This window comes from Callospermophilus lateralis, chromosome 15 (assembly GCF_048772815.1).
Source record: "Callospermophilus lateralis isolate mCalLat2 chromosome 15, mCalLat2.hap1, whole genome shotgun sequence".
NCBI lineage: Eukaryota > Metazoa > Chordata > Mammalia > Rodentia > Sciuridae > Callospermophilus > Callospermophilus lateralis.
The window spans coordinates 45,531,259-45,557,591 of NC_135319.1; the positions used below are offsets into that span (position 1 = coordinate 45,531,259).

At 49.8% G+C, this 26,333-nt stretch overlaps 2 protein-coding genes across 8 annotated transcripts; one reads left to right on the top strand and one right to left on the bottom strand.

The window, feature by feature from the left end:
* Positions 1–23: 23 nt before the first annotated feature.
* Positions 24–16,218, top strand: Zswim8 (zinc finger SWIM-type containing 8). 5 transcript variants are annotated; one of them, XM_076834829.1, is made up of 26 exons: positions 24–512; positions 2,556–2,709; positions 2,958–3,052; positions 3,626–3,798; positions 3,972–4,079; positions 4,208–4,289; positions 4,422–4,542; positions 5,304–5,505; positions 5,646–5,821; positions 6,178–7,171; positions 8,057–8,188; positions 8,331–8,510; positions 8,614–8,797; positions 9,003–9,101; positions 10,006–10,130; positions 10,566–10,806; positions 10,904–11,062; positions 11,168–11,396; positions 11,571–11,860; positions 12,011–12,234; positions 13,415–13,903; positions 14,160–14,343; positions 14,443–14,619; positions 14,769–14,888; positions 15,214–15,324; positions 15,458–16,218. In XM_076834829.1, the coding sequence occupies exons 1-26, from the start codon at positions 305–307 to the stop codon at positions 15,916–15,918; spliced, it is 5,718 nt and encodes a 1,905-aa protein (XP_076690944.1). In that variant the 5' UTR covers positions 24–304; the 3' UTR covers positions 15,919–16,218. The 5 variants fall into 5 exon arrangements, with proteins under 5 accessions (XP_076690944.1, XP_076690945.1, XP_076690946.1 ...); XM_076834830.1 differs by having other exon boundaries at positions 14,160–14,319; positions 15,458–16,216; XM_076834831.1 differs by having other exon boundaries at positions 15,146–15,324; positions 15,458–15,744.
* Positions 16,058–25,808, bottom strand: Ndst2 (N-deacetylase and N-sulfotransferase 2). Of its 3 annotated transcripts, none has more exons than XM_076834836.1 (14): positions 25,708–25,808; positions 20,855–22,200; positions 20,553–20,640; positions 20,097–20,251; positions 19,726–19,911; positions 19,200–19,328; positions 18,887–19,069; positions 18,702–18,798; positions 17,929–18,052; positions 17,642–17,816; positions 17,274–17,444; positions 17,064–17,173; positions 16,766–16,868; positions 16,058–16,670 (listed from the first exon to the last, which is right to left on the bottom strand). In XM_076834836.1, the coding sequence occupies exons 2-14, from the start codon at positions 21,857–21,859 to the stop codon at positions 16,545–16,547; spliced, it is 2,652 nt and encodes an 883-aa protein (XP_076690951.1). In that variant the 5' UTR covers positions 21,860–22,200; positions 25,708–25,808; the 3' UTR covers positions 16,058–16,544. The 3 variants fall into 3 exon arrangements, with proteins under 3 accessions (XP_076690951.1, XP_076690950.1, XP_076690949.1); XM_076834835.1 differs by having other exon boundaries at positions 24,738–25,808; XM_076834834.1 differs by lacking the exon at positions 25,708–25,808 and having other exon boundaries at positions 20,855–23,335.
* Between the last annotated feature and the right edge of the window lie 525 nt (positions 25,809–26,333).

Consider the following 26,333-nt stretch of genomic DNA (forward strand, 5'->3'; position numbering starts at 1 on the left):
TCAGATCAGCTGATGGGGGAGGCGGCGCCGCAGCCGCCTAGAGGCCCCGGCCGCCCAGCGCTTCGTCCGGGCCCTGAGTCTCGGAGACTGGGCACAACCCCTGTTCGCACCTCGCTGTTGGGCGAGGCCTGGTCCCGTGTCTCTCTCAGGCTTGAGATCTTCTCCCGGCACGGCCGCCCTGAGCACCCCGGCCACCCCCAGCCCCGGCTCGCCCCTCAGGCCCCGGGCCTCCCCTCAGTCCCCGGCCGGCGGCCCAGGCCCCGGATCCGCGGGGGGAGACCCGGCCCCGGGGGGTGCGGGCCCCATGGAGCTGATGTTTGCGGAATGGGAGGATGGAGAGCGCTTCTCATTTGAGGATTCAGACCGCTTTGAGGAGGATTCGCTCTGTTCCTTCATCTCCGAGGCCGAAAGCCTTTGCCAGAACTGGCGGGGATGGCGCAAACAGTCGGCGGGGCCCAATTCCCCCACTGGCGGCGGTGGAGGAGGTGGTAGTGGCGGTACCAGAATGAGAGGTGAGGGTGCACGGGGTGGGGTGGGGGAAGGGGAGCGGGCAGGCCCTGTTTGGGCCTTGCTTGGGAGCTGTCCGGGACCGGGAGCTGTCCCAACCTTAGGATTGCTTTCAGGACTCGCTTTTCCGGCCCTCCCGAGGTGGGCTGACTTCTCCATGCAAGTGTGTGTGTGTGTGTGTGTGTGTGTGTGTGTGTGAGAGAGAGAGAGAGAGAGAGAGAGATGCGTTGTGGTAGGGAATCCTGGGTTGGATAGAAAGATCTTTTGTCGTTCCTTTGCCTTAAAGATGGAGTAAGGGGGAGGAATCCGATCTCTCTCTGATTTGGGAATACTCAACTGAGGTCAGCCTTTAGAAAACCAGAAGGTAGAAGGGAATGTGGTTAAGGGTTGGATTGTGAAGAACTGACCACTTGAGGTGTGTCACTCCATTGCAAAGTGCTTTAGGAAGCTTCTTGCTTCAGGCTGTTGATCTCTCATCTCAACTGCTCCAAGAGGGGATCATCCCACCTAGAAGAAAGTGGAGGTGAACTGGCCTGTGAGAAGAGACTCCATAGTTCATGGGGTTATATCAGAGTTTTGCTGCTGGCCATATTGAACATCTGTCAGAAGCCAAGGCTGGGACCTGTGGATGGGAGCCTTAGATTTCCATATCAGGGCCTACTCAAGAATGTGGATAATTGTCTCTGAGCTCTCTTCATGAAACATTTTCTTGCTTTATTCTTTCATTCTTGGATCTTTCTGAGAAATAACTGATTAGTGCTGTGAAGAATTTTGCTTTATTTAGAGGGGATGGAAAGGAAGAGAGTAAAGATAAGAAACTCCACAGGCTCAGGACTCATCACATCCTTTCCCTGCCTTACTCAGAGCAGTTTTTGTCCTGTATCTCAGTAGTTGAGGGGTTTAATTTGTGTGATCCTATGCAGGTCATACCAAGAGTTCTGTTTTCCAGGCTGCCCTGTAGAGATTTTTGGTGCTCTTTTGGAATGGAGTGAAATGTACATGTGTCACTTTTTAGGAATGGCAGGAGTGGTAGTATTCAACCTCAGTTTAAGAGAAAGCACATGCTTGTGTGTACACATGCGCGCATGCACACACAGATCCTAAGCAGTTTCACTGTGGGTCTTCTATGGCTTCCTTGATTCTTTCATATTTGCATGTGTGGGTGGCCTTGCAACTTAAGAGCACCCATTCTCTGGGGGGAATAACTAAAGTCATAGTAGTGAACATTTTCAACATTGGTATCATCCTGGACAGGTTAAAATCTGGAAAAGTGTGTCATTCCCATCCACTCCCTCAACCCAATCCATGGCTACTTTCAGTGGCTTATTTTTGTAAAAGTGTTTATGTTTTTAAAAAAGGATTCTTTTCAGTTCTGAGATTTTTGGATCCATCTTCTAATCTGGCTAGTCATTTGATGAAGTGTGCAGCCTGTTTTAATATTACTTGTTTTGACTAAAGCAGTGTGGAGAACCTTCTTGAATGGTAACTCCATCCTGCTTCTGGTGATTCCAGGAGTAGCAACTAAGTCCCCTTGAGATACCTGTCTTTCCACCAGGGCTTCCATTGTGGGAAGTCAGAGGTTAGGTCAGCTTCTTGGTTCTTGAGGTCACTTCTTAACTTTTCTGGCTTATCTTCTCTTCTTAAATAGGTGGCTGTTTTAGAGAAAAAGGGATAGAGAACAGGCAATCAGAATTAAGAATGCCAAAGGAGAGAGATTCACAATGTAATATGAATCTGAACTGTTTTGGGTATGTAGGAAATATGATGCCAAGCCCAACGAACACATCTGTCTGGCCAGGAGTTTCCTGAATCTCCCTTGTATCTTCTTTTCTGAGCCTGAAATAGCAGGCTATGAACTGGGGACTGCCCAGTCCCCTTCCCCAGAGAAAGTTTTTAGGGTTAATGTCCCCTTACAAGAGGGTTCATGGGATTTCCATCTAGGACTCCCTTTTCTTTCATATTGAAGATAGGGCCCAGGATGGTGCCAAGTGATTATGGCCCTTTTCATTTCCTCTTCAATTCCCCTACCCCAACTTTTGTTTCCAAAGATGGACTGGTAATCCCATTGGTGGAGCTATCAGCAAAGCAGGTGGCATTTCACATCCCGTTTGAAGTGGTGGAGAAAGTTTACCCTCCAGTGCCTGAGCAACTCCAGCTCCGAATTGCTTTTTGGAGCTTCCCTGAGAATGAAGAGGACATTCGGTGAGGACAGAGGACTGATGGTGGGGAATGGGGTCCTAATATCCCACACTGTCTTCTGGGCTTTCTACAGAACAAAGGAGATATTGTATTTGGGGATGTAATGAGAAAAAAACAGTAGAGAAGGGAGTGCCTGGGATTTTCTCCAAAAAAGAGTGACAATGAGGAGAAAGTACCTTGGGTGTTGTGGTCTCTGATAGGGTCTGTGAAAGGTTATTTGTTGTGTTGTGGCCTCGTCCTCTTCCCTTCAGGCTGTATTCATGCTTGGCCAATGGCAGTGCAGATGAGTTCCAGCGAGGGGATCAGCTGTTCCGCATGAGGGCTGTAAAGGATCCACTGCAGATAGGTAAGGGTCCCATCATGCCTGTGGCAGCTTTGCTCCCCCATTCACCTGTTATGAATTAAAGACCCATTGCAGCCAGTTAAGGTGATGCACACCAATAATCCAAGCAGCTCGGGAGGCTGAGGCAGGAGGATTGTGAATTCAAAGCCAGTCTCGGCAACAGCGAGGCACTAATCAACTTAGTGAGACCCTGTCTCTAAATAAAATAGAAAGTAGGGCTGGGGATGTGGCTCAGTGGTTGAGTGCCCCTGAGGTCAATCCCCAGTACCTCCCTATTACCCCCATCAAAAAAACAAAAACAAAAAATGAAGACCCAGGGGCTGAGTTGTGGCTCAGCGGTAGAGCGCTCGCCTAGCATGTGAGAGGCCCTGGGTTCTATCCTCAGCACCTCATTAAAATAAATAAATAAATAAATAAAATAAAGGTATTATGTCTAACAACAACAAAAAAATCTTTAAAAACAACAACAACATAAAAACGAATACGCATTGCAAAAACTCTGGAGCATGTTGTCTGAATAACTACGGGGCCAAGATTCAGGGCAGAGATCCCTAATTGTGCCATTATTTTTCCTAGGATTCCACCTGAGTGCTACAGTGGTGCCACCTCAGATGGTTCCTCCAAAGGGGGCCTACAACGTGGCTGTTATGTTTGACCGCTGCCGGGTCACTTCCTGCAGCTGTACCTGCGGGGCTGGGGCCAAATGGTGTACTCACGTCGTGGCACTCTGTCTCTTCCGCATCCACAACGTGAGGCCCTCCCAATTTATCCTGGCCCTATCCTACGCTCCATTTCCCCCTTCTCTGCTGCATGCCTGGCCACAATGTGAGCCCCCTTGCCTCCCCTGTACTGCCTGCCTGTCCCCTGTTCCCCTTCAGCAAAAGGCTTTTCTTAAATTGCTCAATTTCTGGGTCCCCTTCAGGCTTCTGCAGTCTGCTTGCGTGCCCCAGTCTCAGAGTCCCTATCTAGACTGCAGAGGGACCAGCTGCAGAAGTTTGCTCAGTATCTCATCAGTGAGCTCCCTCAGCAGGTGAGTGAGGTTGGCATGCCCTTCCACAATTAGCTGCATATCCTCATATCAGCCTTCCTGTTAGGCCCAGATGACTCCTTGGGTTCATCTACACTTTATTCTTTCTACCTTTGTGTCTTTCTCCTCAGATCCTCCCTACAGCTCAGCGTCTCCTGGATGAACTCCTCTCTTCCCAGTCAACAGCCATTAATACAGTGTGTGGAGCCCCAGGTAAGTGTAGTGAGAAAGAAGGGCAGTAGGAAGAAAGTAGGCTGATAATACAGAGTGCTGCTTGCTAAGGCTCACTATTGTCAGGCAAGTCCAGGCCCCTGTCAGTAGGTGACTGACTGCCTGTCATCCCAGATCCCACAGCAGGGCCCTCAGCTTCAGACCAGAGCACTTGGTATTTGGATGAGTCAACACTGACCGACAATATCAAGAAGACGTTGCACAAGTTCTGTGGTCCCTCTCCTGTGGTCTTCAGGTAAATTGGATCTCTGCGTATTGAGTCTGTGGTTGCTGGGGTACATCCTTTAGGCTGTTGGCAGATCCTTTTTTTTTAATGAGGATTGAACCCAGGGCCTTGCACATGCTAGGCGAGTGCTCTACCACTGAGCCACAACCCCAGCTCCTTTGTTTTATTAATGCTTGTGTTTTCTACCTTCTCTTTGCACTGGTGTGGTGCCTGGCACACAAATGTCATTGACTAATCACTGGATGATGATGATCTTGTATAGTCATAGAGTGGTAGAATAAGAGTCATTTTTCTTCCTTTGACAGATGAGAAAGTTCTAGAATTTTTTTATGGTCATCCCATTCCCCGTCTACTCTGTATTTGAGGTCAGAACCTCTTTTTTTTTTTTTTTTTTTGGTACTATGGATTGAACTGAGGGCTTAACCACTGACCCACATTCCCAGCCTTTTTTATAATTTATTTAGAGACAGATTCTCACGGAGTTGCTTAGTACTTCGCTAAGTTGTAAAGCTGGCTTTGAATTTGCAATCCTCCTGCCTCAGCCTCTTGAACTGCTGGGATTTAGGTGTATGCCACCGTGCCTGTACAGAACCTCTTTTGGGTCAAAGCCCTATTGATTTTACTCACTTCATTCAGCCCCATCTTAGTTACCATCTTCTGTTCTACTGATTTTTTTTCTTGAGTACTGGGCATTGGATCCAGGATCTTATGCATGGCAGTTCTCTGCCACCATGTTAAATACCTGGCCCTCTGCTCCATTAATTTTACAGTGATGTGAACTCCATGTATCTGTCTTCCACGGAGCCTCCAGCTGCTGCTGAATGGGCATGTCTGCTGCGCCCTCTGAGGGGTCGTGAGCCGGAGGGCGTCTGGAACCTGCTTAGCATTGTGCGGGAGATGTTCAAGCGGAGGGATAGCAATGCTGCCCCCTTGCTGGAAATCCTTACTGACCAGTGCCTCACCTACGAACAGGTAATTCCCCAGAGTTGGAGAACTCCATGGTAGTTCTTTAGCTTCCCAGCTTCATTCTCCTTTTTCTGACAAGGATGCCAGGGAGAGCTGCTCTGACTTTTTGAGCTATAGCTACATCTCACACCCCTCTTTGTCTCCAGATAACAGGTTGGTGGTACAGTGTGCGCACCTCAGCCTCACACAGCAGTGCCAGTGGACACACAGGCCGTAGCAATGGGCAGTCAGAAGTGGCAGCTCATGCATGTGCCAGCATGTGTGATGAGATGGTCACACTATGGAGACTGGCTGTGCTGGACCCTGCCCTCAGCCCCCAGCGGTGAGTCTCCCCACAAACTCCCCACATCATTAACTAGGCCAATCCAGGACAAACTGAGCCCTCATTTTCTTGTACATGGGGATGTGCCATTATTCTCATCCTAGGGAAATGGGAGTGCACAGCCCAAGAATTACTAGGGATTTATGGTTCTATTTTCTGAAGGACTTTTCTCCTCCCCTCCCCAAAAAGCATCCCCTTTCCAAAATTTCTGAGTCCGAGGGCTGGCTCAAGAAGTGTTTCCCCCTATCCTTTCCCTATGCCTTTTTGGGGTATACACCTACTTCATTCCTTTTTCCCTTCTTAGTGCAGACTGCTGGGTTGTTCCCCCAGCAGCCTCCTGCCCTTTGTTCCCACAGCCGCCGGGAACTGTGTGCACAGTTGCGCCAGTGGCAACTGAAGGTGATTGAGAATGTAAAGCGCGGACAGCACAAGAAGACCCTGGAGCGGCTCTTTCCTGGCTTCCGACCTGCAGTGGAAGCCTGCTACTTTAACTGGGAAGAGGCCTACCCACTTCCTGGTGTCACTTACAGCGGCACTGACCGGAAGCTAGCCCTGTGCTGGGCCCGAGCCTTGCCTCCACGTCCAGGAGTCTCCCGTTCTGGGGGCCTGGAAGAATCCCGGGACAGGCCTCGACCTCTTCCTACTGAACCAGCTGTGCGGCCCAAGGAGCCTGGGCCCAAGCGCAAGGGATTGGGTGAGGGGGTTCCCTCCTCACAGCGGGGTCCCCGCCGCCTCTCAGCTGAAGGGGGAGATAAGTCTTTGCATAAGTTGGGTTCAGGTGGGGGCAAAGCCAAGGCACTGGGTGGGGCTGGCAATGGGGGCAAGGGCTCAGCAGGCAGTGGGAGCAAGCGACGGCTGAGCAGTGAGGACAGCTCCCTGGAACCAGATCTGGCAGAGATGAGCCTGGATGACAGCAGCCTGGCCCTGGGTGCAGAGGCCAGCACCTTTGGTGGATTCCTAGAAAGCCCTCCACCCTGTCCTACCCCTGGTGTCTCCCGAGGCCCATCCACCTTCCTTCCTGAGCCCCCAGATACTTATGAGGAAGATGGTGGCGTGTACTTCTCAGAAGGGCCTGAGCTTCCCACAGCCTCTGCTGGTCCCCCCAGCCTACTACCTGGGGAGGTCTGTACCCGGGATGACCTCCCTTCTACAGATGAGAGTGGCAGTGGGCTTCCCAAAACCAAAGAGGCAGCCCCTGCCATTGGAGAGGAGGATGATGACTACCAGGCATATTACCTGAATGCCCAGGACGGGGCTGGGGGCGAGGAGGAGAAGGCCGAGGGCGGGGCTGGGGAGGAGCACGACCTGTTTGCTGGGCTGAAGCCACTGGAACAGGAGAGCCGCATGGAGGTGAGGGGACTGAGGGAGGGAGGAGTGGGTGCTTCTTGGTCACTGCTGGGAGGGGCTCCCTGGCTCTATTTGGAAGTGTCAGGACTACTGGCATAACTTAGAATCCCAAAGCAGGCTCCTGACTGATATCCCCATCTGCCATCTATTATCTTCAGTGTTTCTGCATTGATTTTTTTTTTCCCCTAAAATGTTTGATTGTGTCACTCTGCTACTTAAAATTCATTGCCCTTAAGGATAAAAATGAGGGTCCTTGGGCTGGGGTTGTGGGTTGCCTAGCACATGTGAGGACCTGGGTTTGATTCTCAGCACTGCATATAAATAAATAAAGTAAAGATCTATTGACAACTTAAAAAAAAAAAAATGAGGGTCCTTGGCATGACCTATGAGGTTCCACTTGGTCTGATCTTTTCCAACTTCTCTGGCTTTGCCTGGCTATTCTGTCCCTTATCTTCCATGCAGCCAATCCATTCCTGAGCCTGCTGTGCCCCTTCTTGCCTCCATATTTTTGTACAGATTGTCATTTCTGCCTGGAATGCTCTCTCCTCACCTGTCTGATCAGCTCCTGTTCTTTCTTCAGGTCTCAGAGACCTTAAAGACCATCACCTCTGGAAAGTCCTTCCTTCTACTACCCCTCTTCCCCAGTCCCAGTGAGCACACTACTCAGTTGTCCCCCTCTTGACCTTTGCCAGTAGTACTGCTGGCACCACACTAGTTGTATGCTCATGTCTGTCTCTCTAACCAAACTGAGCTCATAGTATACCTGGGACCAGCATAGGGCCCAGCATATAGCAAGTGCTCAAGAAATGTATGCTACGTGAGTGAGCATGATGTCATGCCTATGCAAGTTGACACTTCAACCCATCTGGTCCCATGTCCTCTCTCTAGGTGTTATTTGCCTGTGCTGAGGCCCTGCACGCGCATGGTTATAGCAGTGAGGCCTCCCGTCTCACTGTGGAGCTTGCCCAAGACCTGCTAGCCAACCCACCTGACCTCAAGGTAGAGCCGCCCCCTGCCAAGGTGAGAGAGACCCCTCTCCTTTACCTGTCTGGCCCCCACTTTCTCCTAACCTCCCATGCCCCACCCCAAGTGAGATCCCGTTCCTACCTTCACTGGGGTGAGTCAGATTTATCTGCCTGCTTCCTTATGCTTCCCTATGTAGGGCAAGAAGAATAAAGTATCCACAAGCCGTCAGACCTGGGTGGCTACCAACACCCTGACCAAGGCAGCCTTCCTGTTGACAGTGCTAAGTGAGCGTCCAGAACACCATAATCTGGCCTTCCGAGTTGGCATGTTTGCCTTGGAGCTACAGCGGCCCCCAGCTTCTACCAAGGCCTTGGAGGTCAGAGTTTCTATCTGAGCCTTGTACCTCGTTCTCCTCAGATCCTTGCATCTCGCTTTCCATTGAGGCATAGGAGGTATGAGCCCCTTATGTGTGCCCTCAGGTGAAGCTGGCATACCAAGAGTCAGAGGTGGCTGCCTTGCTCAAGAAAATTCCTTTGGGTCCCAGTGAGATGAGTACCATGCGCTGCCGGGCAGAGGAGCTTCGGGAGGGGACACTCTGTGACTATCGGCCTGTGTTGCCTCTCATGTTGGCCAGTTTCATCTTTGATGTGCTCTGTGCTCCAGGTACAGTGCCTGCTCCTACAATAAGTGGGAAAATGGGGGAGGGGACGCCTTCTGTATGGAAAAGCCAAGAGTCCCAAGGCTCTGACTGAATTACTTTTAGGACCCATTAGACAGGTTTGTGGATAGGTCTGGGATGATGAGCATCTCGGGTTCCCTTGCATTCTTGGTACTTCTGTCTGCCTGACTTACCCCAACTTTTATCCAGTGGTTTCTCCCACGGGTTCCCGGCCCCCAAGTCGCAACTGGAGCAATGAGCTGCCTGGAGATGAGGAGCTGGGATTTGAAGCAGCAGTTGCTGCCTTGGGTGAGTCTGTCAGTGTTTTGAGTATATCCATGAGCTAAGCCTTGCCCAGGCCTTAACTGTTATGAAATCGCATCCTCTTCCTGAGGGGTGTCTGATAATGGGAAAGTCAGGATGATTTGTGTGAGCCAACTAATTCCTTTGAGACAATCAGGAATATAGGGCAAAAATGTGTGTGTGGATTATGGGTGTTCTAAGGGCAACAAAACAAAAATCTAGGGGAAAGACCTTAGGGAAGTGACAGAACATGGAATGTAAGTTAAAAGATCAGTAACTTCTAGATAGGGGAACACCACAAATAAAGATTCAGTTATAGCTAGGTGCCATGGTGGCACCCTATATTCTAGCTGCTCAGGAGATTGAGGCAGGAAGATCACTTGAGCTCAGAAGTTTGAGGCAACATAGCAATACCCCATATCAAAAAACAAATATATACAGAGGTACAGTCAAATCTTTGTGCAAGTGAGGAGCTCACTTCCCTAAACTGATAGGTACCGGGCTGGGGATGTGGCTCAAGCGGTAGCGTGTTTGCCTGGCATGCGCGCGGCGCTGGGTTCGATCTTCAGCACCACATACAAATGAAGATGTTGTGTCTGCTGAAAACTAAAAAATAAATATTAAAAAATTCTTCTTTCTCTCTCTCTAAAAAATAATAAATAAACAAACAAATAAATAAATAAAGTGATAGGTACATGCTAGGTGGATAGGGTGGGCTAGGTTAAAGGTCTTAAAAAAGCAAACAGAGCTTCAATTGAATATGATATATAGCGGGGATCTTTTACCATGTGATTTGGGGCAAAAAGAACCCCTTATTTCACATGTTGGTGGTTGGGGAATTCTGGCCTATTTGCCTTTGCTGTCTTGGGAGTTATGACTACTCTTAATTTCCATGAGGCTCTCCTCACAGGGATGAAGACAACAGTGAGCGAGGCAGAACATCCCCTCCTATGTGAAGGCACACGTCGGGAGAAGGGTGACCTGGCATTAGCACTCATGATCACTTACAAGGACGACCAGGCCAAGCTCAAGAAGGTAAGGGACTGAGGTACTGGGCTTTTGACAGACAGGGAGTGAGCAAATATCACCACCTTTCTCAGGAGTTTCCAGTACTATTCTGGAAAGTACTATTCTGCCCATAGGAGGTAAGTAGGGAATCTTGGGAACTTCTCATAGAGAACAAGAGACCAATGGTTCTTATAGGTGTGCTTGGGCATGAGGTGGAAGAAGAGAAGCAGAGAGCATAAAGTCATTCATTCATTTATTTCAATATTTATTGAATATCAGTATATTCAGTTCTGAGGTAAGTGTTACAGAAGATACCAAGACATGTAAGCTGGGAGGTTAACCTGTAGCTATAACTTGGGGAAGTCTTCCTGAAGAGGTAGCATTAGGCTGCTTCAAGGAGAAAGGAAGGTAATAGAAGTCAGGAGATAAAGGGCATCCTGTCACTGCTTCTTTGTCCTCTAGATCTTAGATAAACTCTTGGATCGAGAGAGCCAGACGCATAAGCCACAGACGCTGAGCTCATTCTACTCATCTAGCCGCCCAGCTACAGCCAACCAGAGGTCTCCTTCAAAGCACGGGGGCCCATCTGCCCCAGGGGCCCTGCAGCCACTGACCTCAGGCTCTGCAGGGCCTGCTCAGCCAGGGAATGTGGCAGGGGCTGGGCCAGGCCCTGCTGAGGGATTCACAGAGAAGAATGTGCCTGGTGAGGTGGGGGCACTGGGCAGGGGAATGAATGGTATATAGCCATATTTGGGTACCCTTTCCTGGACTCATCCCAACTTCCTGTTTTCCCCACCTAGAAAGTTCCCCTCATTCCCCATGTGAGGGTCTCCCATCTGAGGCAGCTTTGACCCCAAGGCCAGAGGGAAAGGTTCCAAGCCGCCTGGCACTTGGCAGTCGTGGAGGCTACAATGGACGGGGCTGGGGCTCCCCAGGGCGGCCCAAGAAGAAGCATACAGGTAAGACAGCCCATAGAAAGACATGGAGAGGAGGATATACCTGAAGTTGGAGTCTGACTTCAGGGACTCCTATTTCTGAGACTGACTTGTCTTGGGGGGTATTAGGCATGGCTAGCATCGACAGCAGTGCCCCTGAAACAACATCGGATAGTTCCCCCACCTTAAGCCGGAGGCCACTTCGAGGGGGCTGGGCCCCCACCTCCTGGGGTCGAGGACAAGACAGTGACAGCATTAGCAGCTCTTCCTCGGATTCCCTGGGCTCCTCATCCTCCAGTGGAAGTCGCCGGGCCAGTGCCAGTGGAGGGGCCCGCACAAAGACAGTTGAAGTTGGCAGGTCAGTTGGAAGAAATACCCATCTCCCCTAACCTGGACTACCCTCAGAGCTACATCCCTAGTGTAATCCAACCATTGTCCCTAACCTCCTCCCTTGCCCTGGTCCTTCTCAACCTACCTGGACACCCATTTCAAAGAAACCCCATCCCCGTCCCTACCCCATTGCCCCCTTTAGGTACAAGGGCCGCCGCCCAGAGAGTCATGCCCCCCATGTACCCAATCAGCCGTCAGAGGCAGCTGCACACTTCTACTTCGAGCTGGCGAAGACAGTGCTGATCAAGGCAGGGGGCAACAGCAGCACTTCCATTTTTACACATCCATCTTCCTCAGGGGGCCACCAGGGTCCTCACCGCAACCTGCACCTTTGCGCCTTCGAGATTGGGCTTTATGCCCTTGGCCTGCACAACTTTGTTTCTCCCAACTGGCTGTCACGTACCTATTCTTCTCACGTCTCCTGGATTACAGGTAAATCTAATGTCCTGATTTGGGTATAGGAGTGGGGTTAACTGGTGGAGACAAGAGCCTTAACTTTGTGGTATTACTGATTTAATGAGAGACATCATCCCTACACTCCAGTGGTGCCCACACTAACCCCACTGTGCTCTTTCCCTGAAGGGCAGGCAATGGAGATTGGCAGTGCAGCCCTGACTATACTGGTAGAATGCTGGGATGGGCATCTGACACCCCCTGAGGTTGCATCCCTGGCTGACAGAGCATCACGGGCACGAGACTCCAATATGGTGCGGGCAGCGGCAGAGTTGGCCTTAAGCTGCCTGCCCCATGCCCATGCATTGAACCCCAATGAAATCCAGCGGGCTCTGGTGCAGTGCAAGGAGCAGGTATTTCTAAAGGCAATCTGGGGACCTGGGCAGGAATGTTGGGCATGGGGAAATGTGAAGGACCCTATTTTTTTTTTTTTTTTGAAAAGGGGTCTTGAGGCTGGGGCTGGGGCTGAGCATTAGTACACTTGCCTGGCATGTGTGAGGCATTGGGTTCGATTCTCAGCACTGTCTATCAATAACTAAAAAAAAAACTTAAAAAAGAGTTATGACTACTCTTAAAAGAGTAGTCATAAGAAAAGGGGTCTTGAAGTTGTGCAGGCTGGCTCAGAACTTATGATCCTCTTATCTTAGCCTCCCTTGTGTCTGGGACTATAGGTGTGTTGCCAAGCCTAAATGGAGGAACCAGTTATTGATTCCTATCTTCAAGAGTTAACAGAGTAGGGCAGAGATATAGCTCAGTTGGTAGAGTACTTGCCTCACATGCACAGGTCCCTGGGTTCAATCCCCAGCACCACAAAGAAAAAAAAAAGAGAAGGTTCACAGAGTATCCAGTTTGTCCTTTTATATTGACATTTTAACATTTCAGGTTGAATATTCTTTATCTGAAATGCCTGGAACCACAAGTGTTTCAGATTTTAGATTTTGAAATATTTGCCTATACATAATGAGATATCTTGAGGATAAGAGCCGAGTCTAAACATGAAATTTGTTTCATACACCTTATACACATACCCAGAAGGTAATCTCACAATATTTTAAACAATTCTGTGCATGAAACCAAGTTTCACGGTGAGAAATTTTCCATCTTTGGCATCAGGTTGGTGCTCAGAAAGTCTTAGATTTGGGAATTTAGGAATGCTCAATCTGTAATATACTTTCATACCTATCATATCCTAAGGTTAGGATTATTCCTATTTTACTGTTAAGGAAATAGAGGCTTGCAGTTTAGAGACCAAGATGGTTACTCAGAATGGAAAACTTGGGGAAGACCTCAGAGAGAGAATGAGATATGGATGGGGAGAGGTGATTAAATTAGTTTGGAACTGGGACTATTATCTGTTGACTTCTATTGGTCAGCAAGTATTTGTTCAGCATCTGAAGCAGTAACTGAGCATTGACCCTGACCTCTGATGCCTACCCACAACCAGCTAATTCAGAGGGAGCCATTGGAATGTCATCTGACAACATTCCTGGATAAAGTCTTTCCCACTTAACACTCTGTGCCCCTCCCTTCCAGGATAACCTGATGTTGGAGAAGGCCTGCATGGCAGTGGAAGAGGCGGCTAAGGGTGGGGGCGTGTACCCCGAAGTATTGTTTGAGGTTGCTCACCAGTGGTTCTGGCTATATGAGCAAACAGCAGGTGGCTCATCCACAGCCCGAGAGGGGGCTACAAGCTGTAGTGCCACTGGGATCAGGGCAGCTGGGGAGGCTGGGCGGGGGCTGCCTGAGGGCAGGGGGGGCCCAGGGACTGAACCTGTTACAGTGGCAGCAGCAGCAGTGACAGCAGCAGCCACAGTGGTTCCAGTCATTTCAGTGGGGTCCAGTTTATATCCAGGTCCAGGACTGGGGCATGGTCACTCTCCTGGCCTGCACCCCTATACTGCTTTACAGCCCCACCTGCCCTGTAGCCCTCAGTACCTCACCCACCCAGCTCACCCTGCCCATCCCATGCCTCATATGCCCCGGCCTGCCGTCTTCCCTGTGCCCAGCTCTGCATACCCACAGGTGAGACCAGTATCCTGCTATGTTCAGGGTGGGACATGTGTAAACACACTGGGAGTTCATGGAGGGTTGGTTGGAGTGGGGTAGTACTCTGGGAATATAATACTTCCAAAAGTCCTGATGAGATGGTGGGAATCTGGGGGACCCAGCCTAAGATAAGTGTAGGGATACCCATTTGTAGGGTGAAAGATACCCATTTGTAGAGCTATATCCTACTATAAACTTGATATTTTCCTTCTCTTTCTCCCCCTGCCTCTAGGGTGTGCATCCTGCATTCCTGGGGGCTCAGTACCCTTACTCAGTGACACCTCCCTCACTTGCTGCCACTGCTGTGTCTTTCCCTGTCCCTTCCATGGCACCCATCACAGTCCATCCCTACCACACAGAGCCAGGGCTCCCACTGCCCACCAGTGTGGCCTGTGAGTTGTGGGGACAGGGAACAGGTGAATGGAGGGGAGGCACAGTGGACAGGGGAGGTAGGATGGGAGTCTTCTCTGCCCCTCTTTGTGCTAGGTCTCACATGGTTTTCATTTTACCCTCAGTGAGCAGTGTCCATCCAGCATCCACATTTCCAGCCATCCAGGGTGCCTCACTGCCTGCCCTGACCACACAGCCCAGCCCTTTGGTTAGTGGGGGCTTTCCACCACCTGAGGAGGAGACGCATAGTCAACCTGTCAATCCACACAGCCTGCACCACCTGCATGCTGCCTACCGTGTTGGTGAGAGGAGGTTCCTTTCTGTACTCCTTCAGTGGACCCCTTCTACTAGCTCTTAATTTGCTTATTATGGGGTCAAATATGGGATCAGATATTGGGGTAGAGGGTAATAATAGGATACACCCTACTATGTGCTCACCCTTATTTCTCAGGAATGCTGGCACTAGAGATGCTGGGTCGCCGGGCACACAACGATCACCCCAACAACTTCTCCCGCTCCCCCCCTTACACTGATGATGTCAAATGGTTGCTGGGGCTGGCAGCAAAGCTGGGTAACACCTCCCCTCCCCAGGACCATTGTCCCCCCCCGACCTGCTCCCCCCACCTTCCTATCCCAGACCTCCTTCCTAGCTCTTGCTCAGAGTTGAGGCCTTGGTCGGGTATGTGTGCGTGCGCGGGGGGCGGAGGGTTACCTCAGCTCCTGGGGTGGAGGGAGGCTCTCTGCCAGGCCAGAGCTGAGATATGTAAGTTGGGTCCCTAGGGCAGAGGTGGCCACCCCCGTCTCATGCCCCTCCCCCCTGCCCCCCAGGAGTGAACTACGTGCACCAGTTCTGTGTGGGGGCAGCCAAGGGGGTGCTGAGCCCGTTTGTGCTGCAGGAGATCGTCATGGAGACGCTGCAGCGGCTGAGCCCCGCTCATGCCCACAACCATCTGCGTGCCCCGGCCTTCCACCAACTGGTGCAGCGCTGCCAGCAGGCATACATGCAGGTGACAATCCAGGAAGTACAGGGCAGGGTGGAGTACCTCCTGGGTAGTTATGGACCAGAGTGCTTAGTGTATAAGGGAGGAGGGGTGTGGTTCTGTGCTTTGTACCAAGGCTCACCCTGCACACGTCCTTCAGTACATCCACCACCGCTTGATTCACCTGACCCCTGCCGACTACGACGACTTCGTGAATGCGATCCGCAGTGCCCGCAGCGCCTTCTGCCTGACACCCATGGGCATGATGCAGTTCAACGACATCCTACAGAACCTCAAGCGCAGCAAACAGACCAAGGAGCTGTGGCAGCGGGTCTCACTGGAGATGACCACCTTCTCTCCCTGAGTCTGGCACCCTTAGGGCCCTATACAGGGACACAGGCCCATGGCTATGGGGGCCCCTCACATAGAGGGAGTGAATCTTGGCTGGACAGATCATCTCCACTCAGTTCCCTGGTAGCCCAGACTGGCAGCTGCTCTTGGGCTGTAGCTTGGGGTCAAGATGTCTCAGACCCTAGAAACTTAGGGCTTGGGGAGACAGCCCTGTCGGGGAGGGGGCATTGGGTGGCCTATGGTATTTATTTGGCATTTATAAATATATAAGCTCCTTTTTTACTCTAGTGTGCCTGGGCCTTTCCCTTCTTTTCCTCCATGTGCTGCTGCTATACCTTGAGCCAGGGGGAAAACAGATCTGATATTTGCTTTATTCTAGTTTTTTCACTTCAGTGAGGTAGACGAAACAGAAAAATAAGGATGTTTATTATGGACATTTCTAGCCCACAGCTTGGGCTCATACTCAGCTCTAAGAGCCACTGTACGACCTCATCCCCATTCAATGTGAATGACATTAGGGAGGCCGGGCCCCACGTAGATCCACTGCCTGACTAAAGGGGCCTCAATAAAAGGTCCCTCTCTTAGCCAGGTATAGATAGATATACTGCTGGGACTGCAGAGGAAAATCATTGGATTAATATGTTACATTCCTCTACACCTTGTCTGGACCCTCTTATTTCTCCCACCTCCCAATTTCATGGGTCAAAGGTACCTAGTACCATGACATGGGGTACCAAGTAAAGCCCCACTATCAGGCCCCAGAGCTATGGGAAAGAGATGCCCTTCCTTCTCAGCCATCGCAGGCCTGGGGGGCCACTGAGGTAGAAGGGGGAGGGGTCAGGCCACTCTTATTCCCCTTGTGGGCCCTGCTTTTTGCTGGTAAAAGGCTGGGAACATCAACCCAGACTGGAACGCTGCAGTTCTTCCCGAAGCCACGAGGGTACTGCCTGTCCAAGCCGGTTCAGCAGCTTCGACAGCTCCAAGTTATGGTTTCGGAAAAAATCCGTAAGGAAAAGGCGTGACTGACAGGAGAAAAATGAAGGGAGACACAATAAGGAGCAGGATGGAATCAGACCCTAGAGTTGGAACAGGACTATCCTTCCCAGACTTTACTTACCTCAGTGTCCATATCTGGGTACCTCCGGCCTTTGCTTTTGCCTAGACATCGAGTTTTACCACCTTCAAGTCCCTGGCACCAAAACCCCTTATCTTCATCAAACCTGCTCAATAGAAAAAGGACATTTGGTGGCAGGAAGAAAAGAAATTCAAGCCCCATAAATGTGTACTACCCCTCCCAGTCCACAAGGACACATTTCTCTTTGCGAAACAGGGTAAATCCATGTTTTCCAAATAGATGTGATCAGCCTGCTTCCCCCACTTCACCCAGAGATTCCTCCCGAGTCATGCTCTCCCACCTGAGGGTCCGTGTGTAGTTCAGAAAGGGCGTGATACCCAGGAACTTCTGGATGCTCTCCATTGAGGCTGCAGGGTTGGTACGCAGCTCTTGCCCATCCACAATCAGCAGCTAAAGGGATAGGGATGTGGTTCCCTCTAGATTCCTAAGAAGCCTCTAGGCTGAAGGGAAGGTGGACCCCAATGAGGGAGGGATCTTGGGGGAATTGTACCTGTCCAGAGGGGTAGTAAGTCAGCCAGCGTTGTAGATGGGTGGAATAATAGCCAGGGACAAGACAGCGGTTCTGCAGAGAGCGAAGTACCAGAGGGGCCTGGGAGGAAGCTGAAATCACCTGGTAGAAGGTATAGTTCAGAGCAACTGGGTCTCCATGTGCACGCTGGTGCTAAAGGACAAGGAAGGGAAAGGACAGGTGATTATCAGAATTACTTTGTCCTTATTCTTGGTCTGGTGAAAGTACAGGCACCCCCTCCCTAAGGCACTAGTTGTTTCCCTACCCTCATTCTTTTTTCTCTAGTAATCACCAGTCCCCCACACCCACCTTCTCCTTAAGCCCCAATGTGTCCCTAGCTTCAGCCAGACCTGGTACCAGGAGTAGGCCCTGTCAGCAGGATTGGTGAGCACAGTGATGATCTTGGCTCTTGGTAGGAGGGCAGCCCCCCGCCGTGGTACAACCTCTGAATCAAAGTAGGTGGCACTTTTTTCAAACAGGAAGTCAGTGCTGGCATTAGAAGGAACAGGGAAGAAGTCCATATACCTAGGAAGCAGCAGAGGAAAAGCCCAGAGTGAAAAAAACCAGATGTCTGCTGGTAGAAGCTGGGAGAAGGAACTGTTTCTCTGAGAAACATTCAAAGCAGTCTCAATCTCACCAGTCAATACCCTTGTGGTAATTAGGGCCATTGAAGAACTGAATCTCCTCAAAGGTGCTTGGGCTAGGGAAGCTACTAGTCACAGCTGGGTGCAGGCTCAGGAAGAAGTGAATAGCCGTGGTCCCTAAATAGGAGAGAAGGACCAGGCCATTGTTGAAAAGACACCAGCTGAACAGCATGAGTTTGAAGGAAGTAAGAAAACAACCACTCTGGATAGTAAAACTCCCTTTGATCCAGCTATTGTGAGAGAGAAAATGACCTGTGAGAGGCCCAGGAAAGGGTTAAAACAGTGCACTCAGTCTTGATTGTAATATCAGAATCACTGTGGATCTTTTTAAACCTCTACACATGTGCCTGGGGTGTAGCTCAGTGGTAGAGCACTTGCCTAGCATGAGTAAGGCCCTAGATTCAATCCCCAGCACTGCAAAATACCAGAAAACATACAAAGAAACTAAACAAACTCCACAGATGATTCTGATATACAACCAAGGTTAAGAATCCTTGTTGGGCTGGGGTTGTGGCTCAGCGGTAGAGCAAGTGCAAAGCCCTGGGTTCAAATCCTCAGCACCACATAAAAATAAATAAATAAAATAAAAGCATCGTGTTCAACTACACCTAAAAATATTAAAAAAAAAAAAAAAAAAAAAAAAAAAAGAATCCTTGTTGCAGGAGTTTGGATTAAGGAGGTAAGGAGGAGTGGATACGAGAAAGGAATTCCTTACAAAAAAGAATCTTTAAGGTAGGGCAAGAAAAGTTGGCTAAGGAAGGTTTACCTGTCTTCTGGGGTCCCACAATGAGGAATTTGGGGAGCCGATCACAGGTTTTCTCCTTGGACCAGATATCTTTGTGCCTCTTGTCATCACAGGGATTCTGAAGGCAAGGCCAAGATTCTGATAAGGCCTAATTTCCTAAGTCCCCATCCCATTATGTCTCTAGTCAGCCTGAGCTCCACCCTTACCTGCCAAAGGGGACTTCTCTCCTGGGGGAAAAGTTCAAAGTACTTTCGTGCAAGAGGGACTGGAGGAAGGGTCTGTAGGCGCAGCCGTGTCCAGCATTGGAGGAAGCGCACCAGGCTCTCAAAGGTGTACAGGCCCAACCGGTCATTTCCGTAATTGGACAAATGGGTCATAAAGATGCTGATCTGCAAGGGGGTGCCTGCATGTCAGATCTGGAAGCCTACCCCACCTCAGAATCAGCCTTGGTGAGTAAAGGTCCCAGCCTGCAAACACTTTGGCTGTCCAATCTTCTAGCCCTTCCTCTCAGCACCCTACCGGATTAAGTAGCACTGTCAGAAAGAGCTCTCCTCCTCGGATGCTCCGGTCTAGTTCACGAGAACCTCCAGGATATTCATTGTAGAAGATTGTGTGAGTGAAGAGACCACATGTCTGCCGGGGCAGCACCTGCAAGAAAAAGAAACAAGGATAGATGAAGTTTGAAAAGTAGAATTTTGGGTTTTTTTAATATTTATTTTTTAGTTTTTGGCAGAAACAACATCTTTGTTTGTATGTGGTGTTGAGGATCAAACCCGGGCCGCACGCATGCCAGGCGGTCGCGCTACCGCTTGAGCCACATCCCCAGCCCTGAAAAGTAGAATTTGAAATAGATGAAGGATAAAAGACCTGAGGCCCTGGGGTTTCCTGGATTTATAGAGGGCTCAGTCTGAAATTAAAGCAATAAAGCACTACGTGCAGTTATTTTTTTTTTTAATAATGATTTTTTACCCCCTATATATGGATGAACTAGTAGGTAAAACTGTAAGACAATGCAGATTGGAGGCTAAGTATGGGAGTTCCTCACCATGATGCCGTTGTGAATAAAGCCACGGCGGTAGCGGGCAGGACGGAGATGGGGATACTCCTCAGTGCTGGTCACCTGGATGCCCCACACAGATTTCCAGGCCTCATAGAGCTGCGTGTGGATGGGGTACACGCCCGAGTGGTGAGGGGCCACAGCATACCCCAGATCCGTGGGAATCCCATGCTCCTGGGAATGGTACAGACTCTCACCAGGACCTGGTGAGGTTTGGGGAGTAGAGGGTAAAGAGGGTGGGGATGCCTCCATAGAAAGAAAACTGAAAAGGGTAGGGAAAGGGTGACCCATTGGGGGAAGGTTAAAAAGGAAGCATTACCTCTGGGAGAAAGTATGGGGAAGAGATTCAAGGGTCTCACCAAAGCAAACTGTTTGTTGAGCCTCATCTGGTCAGCCAGCACGGAGCGATTGTGGAACAGGTGTGGCTGCATGTGGCTCCACATGTGGGGGAACCACCAGAACTCTTTGCGGTGCTTCAGCAGCATGTCGTCCCCTGCATCCTCCTCCTCTGTCCCTATGACCACACACTGACCACTGACCACAGCCAGTCAGACTGAGTACTCTTGTAACAAACACTGACCACCTTCCACCCTTGGGATATTATGACCCTCTGCCCACCCAAGATTTTCTATTTATCCACTGTCAACTTGATCTCCAGCTACTCACAATAAATTCATGGCTATCACAAGCTCCTCACAGTAATCTGACCCCAAACCTCACCCCTTTTATCCAACTTGTCTTCCCAGGGAGATAAACAGTGAAGGGACAGATCAAACTAAGACTGATGTGCTGAAGGAGCAGGGGAGTAAGCTCACCAGTATGGTAGAACTTGCCCGAGAAGCCCAGGTTGAAGGTGAAGTTGGGGACTAAAGTCCTGAGTTTGCTCTGGGTGGTCAAGAGAGCCTGGGAAGAGTAATAGGAACATGACATAAATGGAAAGAGTAATCAGGACCCAGCAGATTGAAGAGATACATGAGCAGCAGTATTCTTCCTTGTCTGGAAAGGGCAGGAAACATTCCTGTGACAAACTCAGAACCAAGGCAGGGAGTCTAATAGGCCAGAGTTTGAACCGTTTCTAAAAAAAAAAAAAAAATTGTAAGAAAAAACAAAGACTGACCTCAACATCAGCCACCTTCATGCGGGTACCTTCTTTGCCCACAAAGATATCATCAATGTCTACTAAGATATAGCGGTCAAGGTCCAGGCAGAGGCGCTTGCCAGTGAGGTATGCAACAGCATCAACGAAGACAAGTTTGTGGAGCCAAAATGAAAGGCCATGGCCAAAGAACACCCGCTGGATGCCATCATGAAGCCCCAGGTCCTGTACCACAGTGGGAAGTCGGGCCCGACGAGGCACTGGTCCTAGCACAGGGGGTTCAGCTGGCCGAAGGCTGGCAAGAAGCACTGGTTCATATGTGCTGTGATTGGATTGGAAGATGGTCCAGTCATCACCAGGCAGCGGCCCAGCTTCCAGGCGGCTAGGGCGAGTGAGATGCAGCAGGGGGGCAGAAGGATTCACTTGATAGTCGCGTAGTCCCAAGTTTGAATGTAAAAAAAGGGGAAAGCCCTTGAGTTGAGCACTCAGTAGGCTGTGCTCATGGGCTCGGAAAAAGCCAATGATGCCCACACCATACTCGACACAGTATCGATCTAGCAGTTCCCGACTCCAGGCATCCAGGTTAACATACTTGAGCAGGTTTTCATAAATTACCAAGACATAGCGGCCATGGGTATGATCAGTCAATGTGGGCATATCCCCTCGACCAGGTGCCAACTCAGTGCTATAACGAAAACGACTAGACTCCAAGATGGCCACAATCTCCTGACCCAGTTGTGAGTATGCACTCTCCACAAACACAAGGACCACTGGTTCGGTTCGAGCTGTTTCTGGAGGCCTGGGCATTCGAGGAGGGACTGGAGGCCGTGCAAGGCCAGGGGCAGCTGCCCCACTACTGCTGCAGTCTCCCAAGGGCAGGGGCAGGGGTTCCTTAGCCTTGGGGCTGGTGGATACATAGTAAGCCAGGAAGCCCATGGAGCCCAGGCTGAAAGCAATCAGCAGCAGTATGAGGCGGTGCAGTTCCAGCTGCCGAGCTGGGCGTACCACCTTCCACAGCTGAAGCATGGCGGGGAGAAATGAGGGAGAGATGGGAACCACCACAGGGGATGGGAGGTAGGAGTTCTATAGTCTGGAACTGTCTTGAGAGGATAAAAGGATAGGAAAATAAGGGAAAGGGATTCCCTCAGGGTCAGCTCCCTGAAAAGGTGAGTCAAGTTCACTTAGTAAAGGGTAGGGGAGGTAGAAGGAACAGCAGGGAGTAACTGGACAGAGTCTACTGGTCTCAAGTCACCATGGCCCCCTGGCCCATGGCTTCAGGCTGCAAATCTAGCCAGGCTCCACTTTTGGCTCTGGCGGAGCTCCTCACATCAGAATGTCAGTAAAGTTCACAATCTTGGCCCCACTATCTGTAAGACAGAGAAATCAGTGTGTTACTTCTCCCTTTAAACTATATTAATCTATTCTTTTTAAAGCCAGCCTCAGCAATGGTGACTTGGTGAGACCCTGTCTCTAAATAATATACAAATAAGGGCTGGGGATTTGGCTCAGTGATCAAGTGCTCCCGAGTTCCATCCCCAGTACCAAAAAAAAAAAAAAAATCCATTCTCCTTACCCTTACCTCATTTCTCTTACCTCCTGTTCACTGGATGATTTACTTTCCAAAAAAAAAAAAAATAATAATAAAGGAAAAAAAAAGAAAGAAAGGAAAGAAAGGAAAAAAGCTTCTATAAAAGAACACAAGTGGAGCACTATACCTTAGCTTCACAACTTGTAAGGAAATTAATTCTCCCATCTACAAGAGGCCAAACAGCCTAGGAGATTGAAAATGGGCCTGTTCTGAAAGGAGTTCTCAACCCATGACTGAACAGTTGGCCAACGAGCAAAACTTCTGTTCTTTCTGTGAGGAAGGGACTGAAAGTCCCATGCCCCAACGAACTATCAGATAAAAGGAAACTCATGAGTCTGTTAATCTTCTGCATCAATCAAATCCATCATCATAGCCAACAGCACTAACGAACTTGCAATCATATGGACACTATAGTGGGGGAATTCAAAGAGTAAAGAGATGGTGCTAAGCATTCTATTAATCTACTTTTCAAGTTTATTAACTTGGAGACTATGAGACTCTCTTTTCCATTGCTTGTGAAAAATTGCCCACCTCTGGCCCTTTACCTCACCTGTGTCAGAGTAAGAAGAGATAAAAATGGAGCCCCAGAGTAGGCATGTCACTAGAACCTGAGAAAATACAGAAAGTTGAGACTAGAGTCTCTCTCCCTGTCTTTTCCAATTCTCCTTTCTAACATGGTACTATATCCCCATTCCTGAATAGCTCAGAAGGGTCTCTGAACTAGCCTGGAGAGAAATGAAGGGTAGATGCAGTTACAAAAACAGAACAAACTGGGGCTTGGGTTGTGGCTCAGTGGTAAGGCACTTGCCTAGCTTGCATAAGACACTAGGTTTCATCCAAGCACCACATAAAATAAATAAATGAAATGAAGGTATTGTGTCCATTTACAACTAAAAAAAACCCCAAAAAACAAAAGACAAAACAACAACAACAACAACAAAAAAAAACAATAAACAAACAAATAAAAAATCTGAATGGGAGATAAGAGAGCAACAGGAGGTTAAGTCATAATATGGCAATGAAAATGAGTAAGGGCAGCATGATCTGAAAACACAGTTTTAAGGATATATATAATTTGGGGGACTTCTTATTAGATTGCTTCTGGAAGCTTTACAGTCACTCTTTTCACCTCCACCACTCCCAGTAAAGCTATTGGTTAGTAATCCCTCTCTATCATCCATTCCAATTCATACACCCTAGAGGTGAATAGGTAGAGACAGGGTCCTTCAGAATTGAGAGAGCTGTTTATAAAGAGTTCAGCTTTGGGGCTAGGGTTGTAGCTCAGTGGTAGAGCACTTGCCTAGCATGTGTGAGGTACTGGGTTCAATTCTCAGCACCGCATATAAATAAATAAATAAAGGTCCATTGACAACTGAAAAAATATTAAAAAAAGAAAAAAAAAAAGTTCAGCTTTGGCCTGGGTAAAACTAATAATTCTTGCTGGGAGGGAGAAGAAAAACTGTGATGGGGGACCAGGGATGTAGATCAGTGGCAAAATGTGTTTGGCATGATAAGGCCCTAGGTTAAATCTCTAGTACCAAAAAAGAATTTTAAAAAAGGTCATGGAGGGCTGGGGTTGTAGCTCAGTGGTACAGCATTTGCCTCGTACATGCGAAGCCCTGGTTCAATTCTCAGCACCATATAAAACAAAACAAAACAAAAATTTTAAAAAAGGTCATGAAAAGGGGTGAATCCTAAGAATCAGAGAAATTCTTAGGGAAAACAGTAGTGAATAGAAGTCATTGGGGGCAAGTTGATGTTAATAACACATGTTAATAACAGTTTATTTATTTATTTACTTTTGTAGTATGGAGATTGAACCCAGGGCCCAATGCATGTTAAACAAGCTATATCCCCAACCCTTTTTTGAGACATGGTTTCACTAAGTTGCTGAGGCTGAACTCAAACTTGTGATCCCTCCTGCCTCAGCCTTCTGAGTAGCTGGGATTTCAGGCACATGTCATCATGCTCAGCTCAGTTAATATTTGTTGCAAGCTTACTACCTGCCAGAGATTTTCCTGAGAGTTTTACCTATACAGATAGTCCCCAAACTAGAATGTTTCAACTTGCAATGGTGTACAAATGACAAGCATTCGGTATAAACATAATCTGACTTTTGGGATTGTTTTGTTATGGTCCTGGGGAATGAACCTGGGGTCTCATGCATCCCCAGCCCAAAGAATTTTGAATTTTGATCCTTTCCTGGGCTAGTGGATATGGAGTACAATACTCTTTTTTAATGCTATATAGGGGCAGTGGCAGTGACCGGTTCTCATACAGCCATGTAATCAGAAGGTTAAACAAATGATACTTTACAGTATACTGTACTGCTAAGCTATGATGGATGATCTGTAGGTTTGGTGTATTAAATGCATTTTTGATGTAGGTATCTTCAACTTAAGATGAGTTTTTCAGGATGTAACCTCATGGTAAATTTAGGAGCATCTGTAGTTAATACTCACACCAGCCCTAAGAAGGAGGGAAGAAGTAAATAGTATTATTTCCATTTTACACGTCTAATTTGAAGCCCAGAGAAGCTTAGTAACCTGCCCAGGACCAAACAGCTGTCAGTGGAGAAACTGGGATTCAGTCAGAGCCCATGCGGTTAACCACTGCATTTTTAGCTTCATGACTGGAAGAAGCACCAATATTTGGGGAAGAAGTGACGAGAGACCTACTAGGGTGAGGCAATAAACACTGAAAGAAGAACATGGGGGACATGTGTGTGTAGCAATAGGTTTCTGAGGAGGAGAAACCAAGGGGTCATCAGGTCCCAACACTCACAGGCCCGGGAAGCCTTGGGGGTGTGGGCCCTGTCCTGGGAGACAAGCAGAGCAGATGCTGTGGAGGAAAGGGAACCGAATGGGATCCGAGGTTCACGGAGAGGGGATCCTGTTGGGGGGAACAGGGGTCACAGGTGGAGATGAGGGCACGGATGGGGGACATTAAGGGGAAGGGGAGCATTAATAGGAGAGGGCACAAGGGTCGCGCCGAGGCGACGCGGGGGTGACATCGAGGCAGGTACTAGGCTGGAAGAGCCCGAGGGGACGGACCCCTGTACTGGAGGTGGGGGGCGACCTGAGGCGAAGAAGGCAACTCCGAGGAAAGATAGTGGAAGGGACTCAGGGCGAGGGGCGAGGAGGGCCGCACTGAAGGGCCGCCCAGGACGACCCAGCGGGTGGTTATGGTGGCAACACTCAAGGGAAGTCCGTGAGGAACTGAGGGTGATCGGGTTGGGGGGGCACACTCTGAATGTGGGAGGTTGTTCTCCTCAAGGGCGGCTCACCCGGCGGAGTGGGCGGCGTCCCCGCGGTCCCCGGGCTCCGCCGCGTCCCGGGGCTGCCCGGCTTCCCTGCTTTCCGGGCCTCCGGCCGCGTCGCGGCGGCTCCGCCATCTCCGAGCGAATGCTCTACAGCAGCCGGGCTCAACCACCCCTTCCACCTGGGGGAGGCGGCGCGCTGCCTCTCTTTTCACCCACTCGGGTCGCGACAGCTCTGAGCCTGGCAGTCTCGCGACCGAGGCGCGAGGAGCCCAAATAGTCCTCCGGTGTGCTCAGCCCGAGCCGCGGCCTAGGAGTCGCCAGGCTCCACGCCCAGCCCGCAGAAGCGTACCCCCTACACTCCAAACGGTGGCACAGTCTGGTGAGCGTCGGGCGCCGCGGCTCCAGAAGAGGGGCGGGCCGAGGGTACGGGCTCATCCACTCAGACCCGCGGAGGGGGAGCCGGGCCGGCCCACTGAGCAGGGGCGGGGCCAGCCCGGGACGCAGGCGGGGCCCGGAGGCGTGGCGAAACCCGTAGCCCACCTCCCCCATTCCCACCCCTTTTGGTACCAAGGATTGAACCCAGGGGTGCTTAACCACTAAGCTGCATCCCCAACCCCTTTTATTTTGAGTCAAGGTCTCACTAAAGTTGT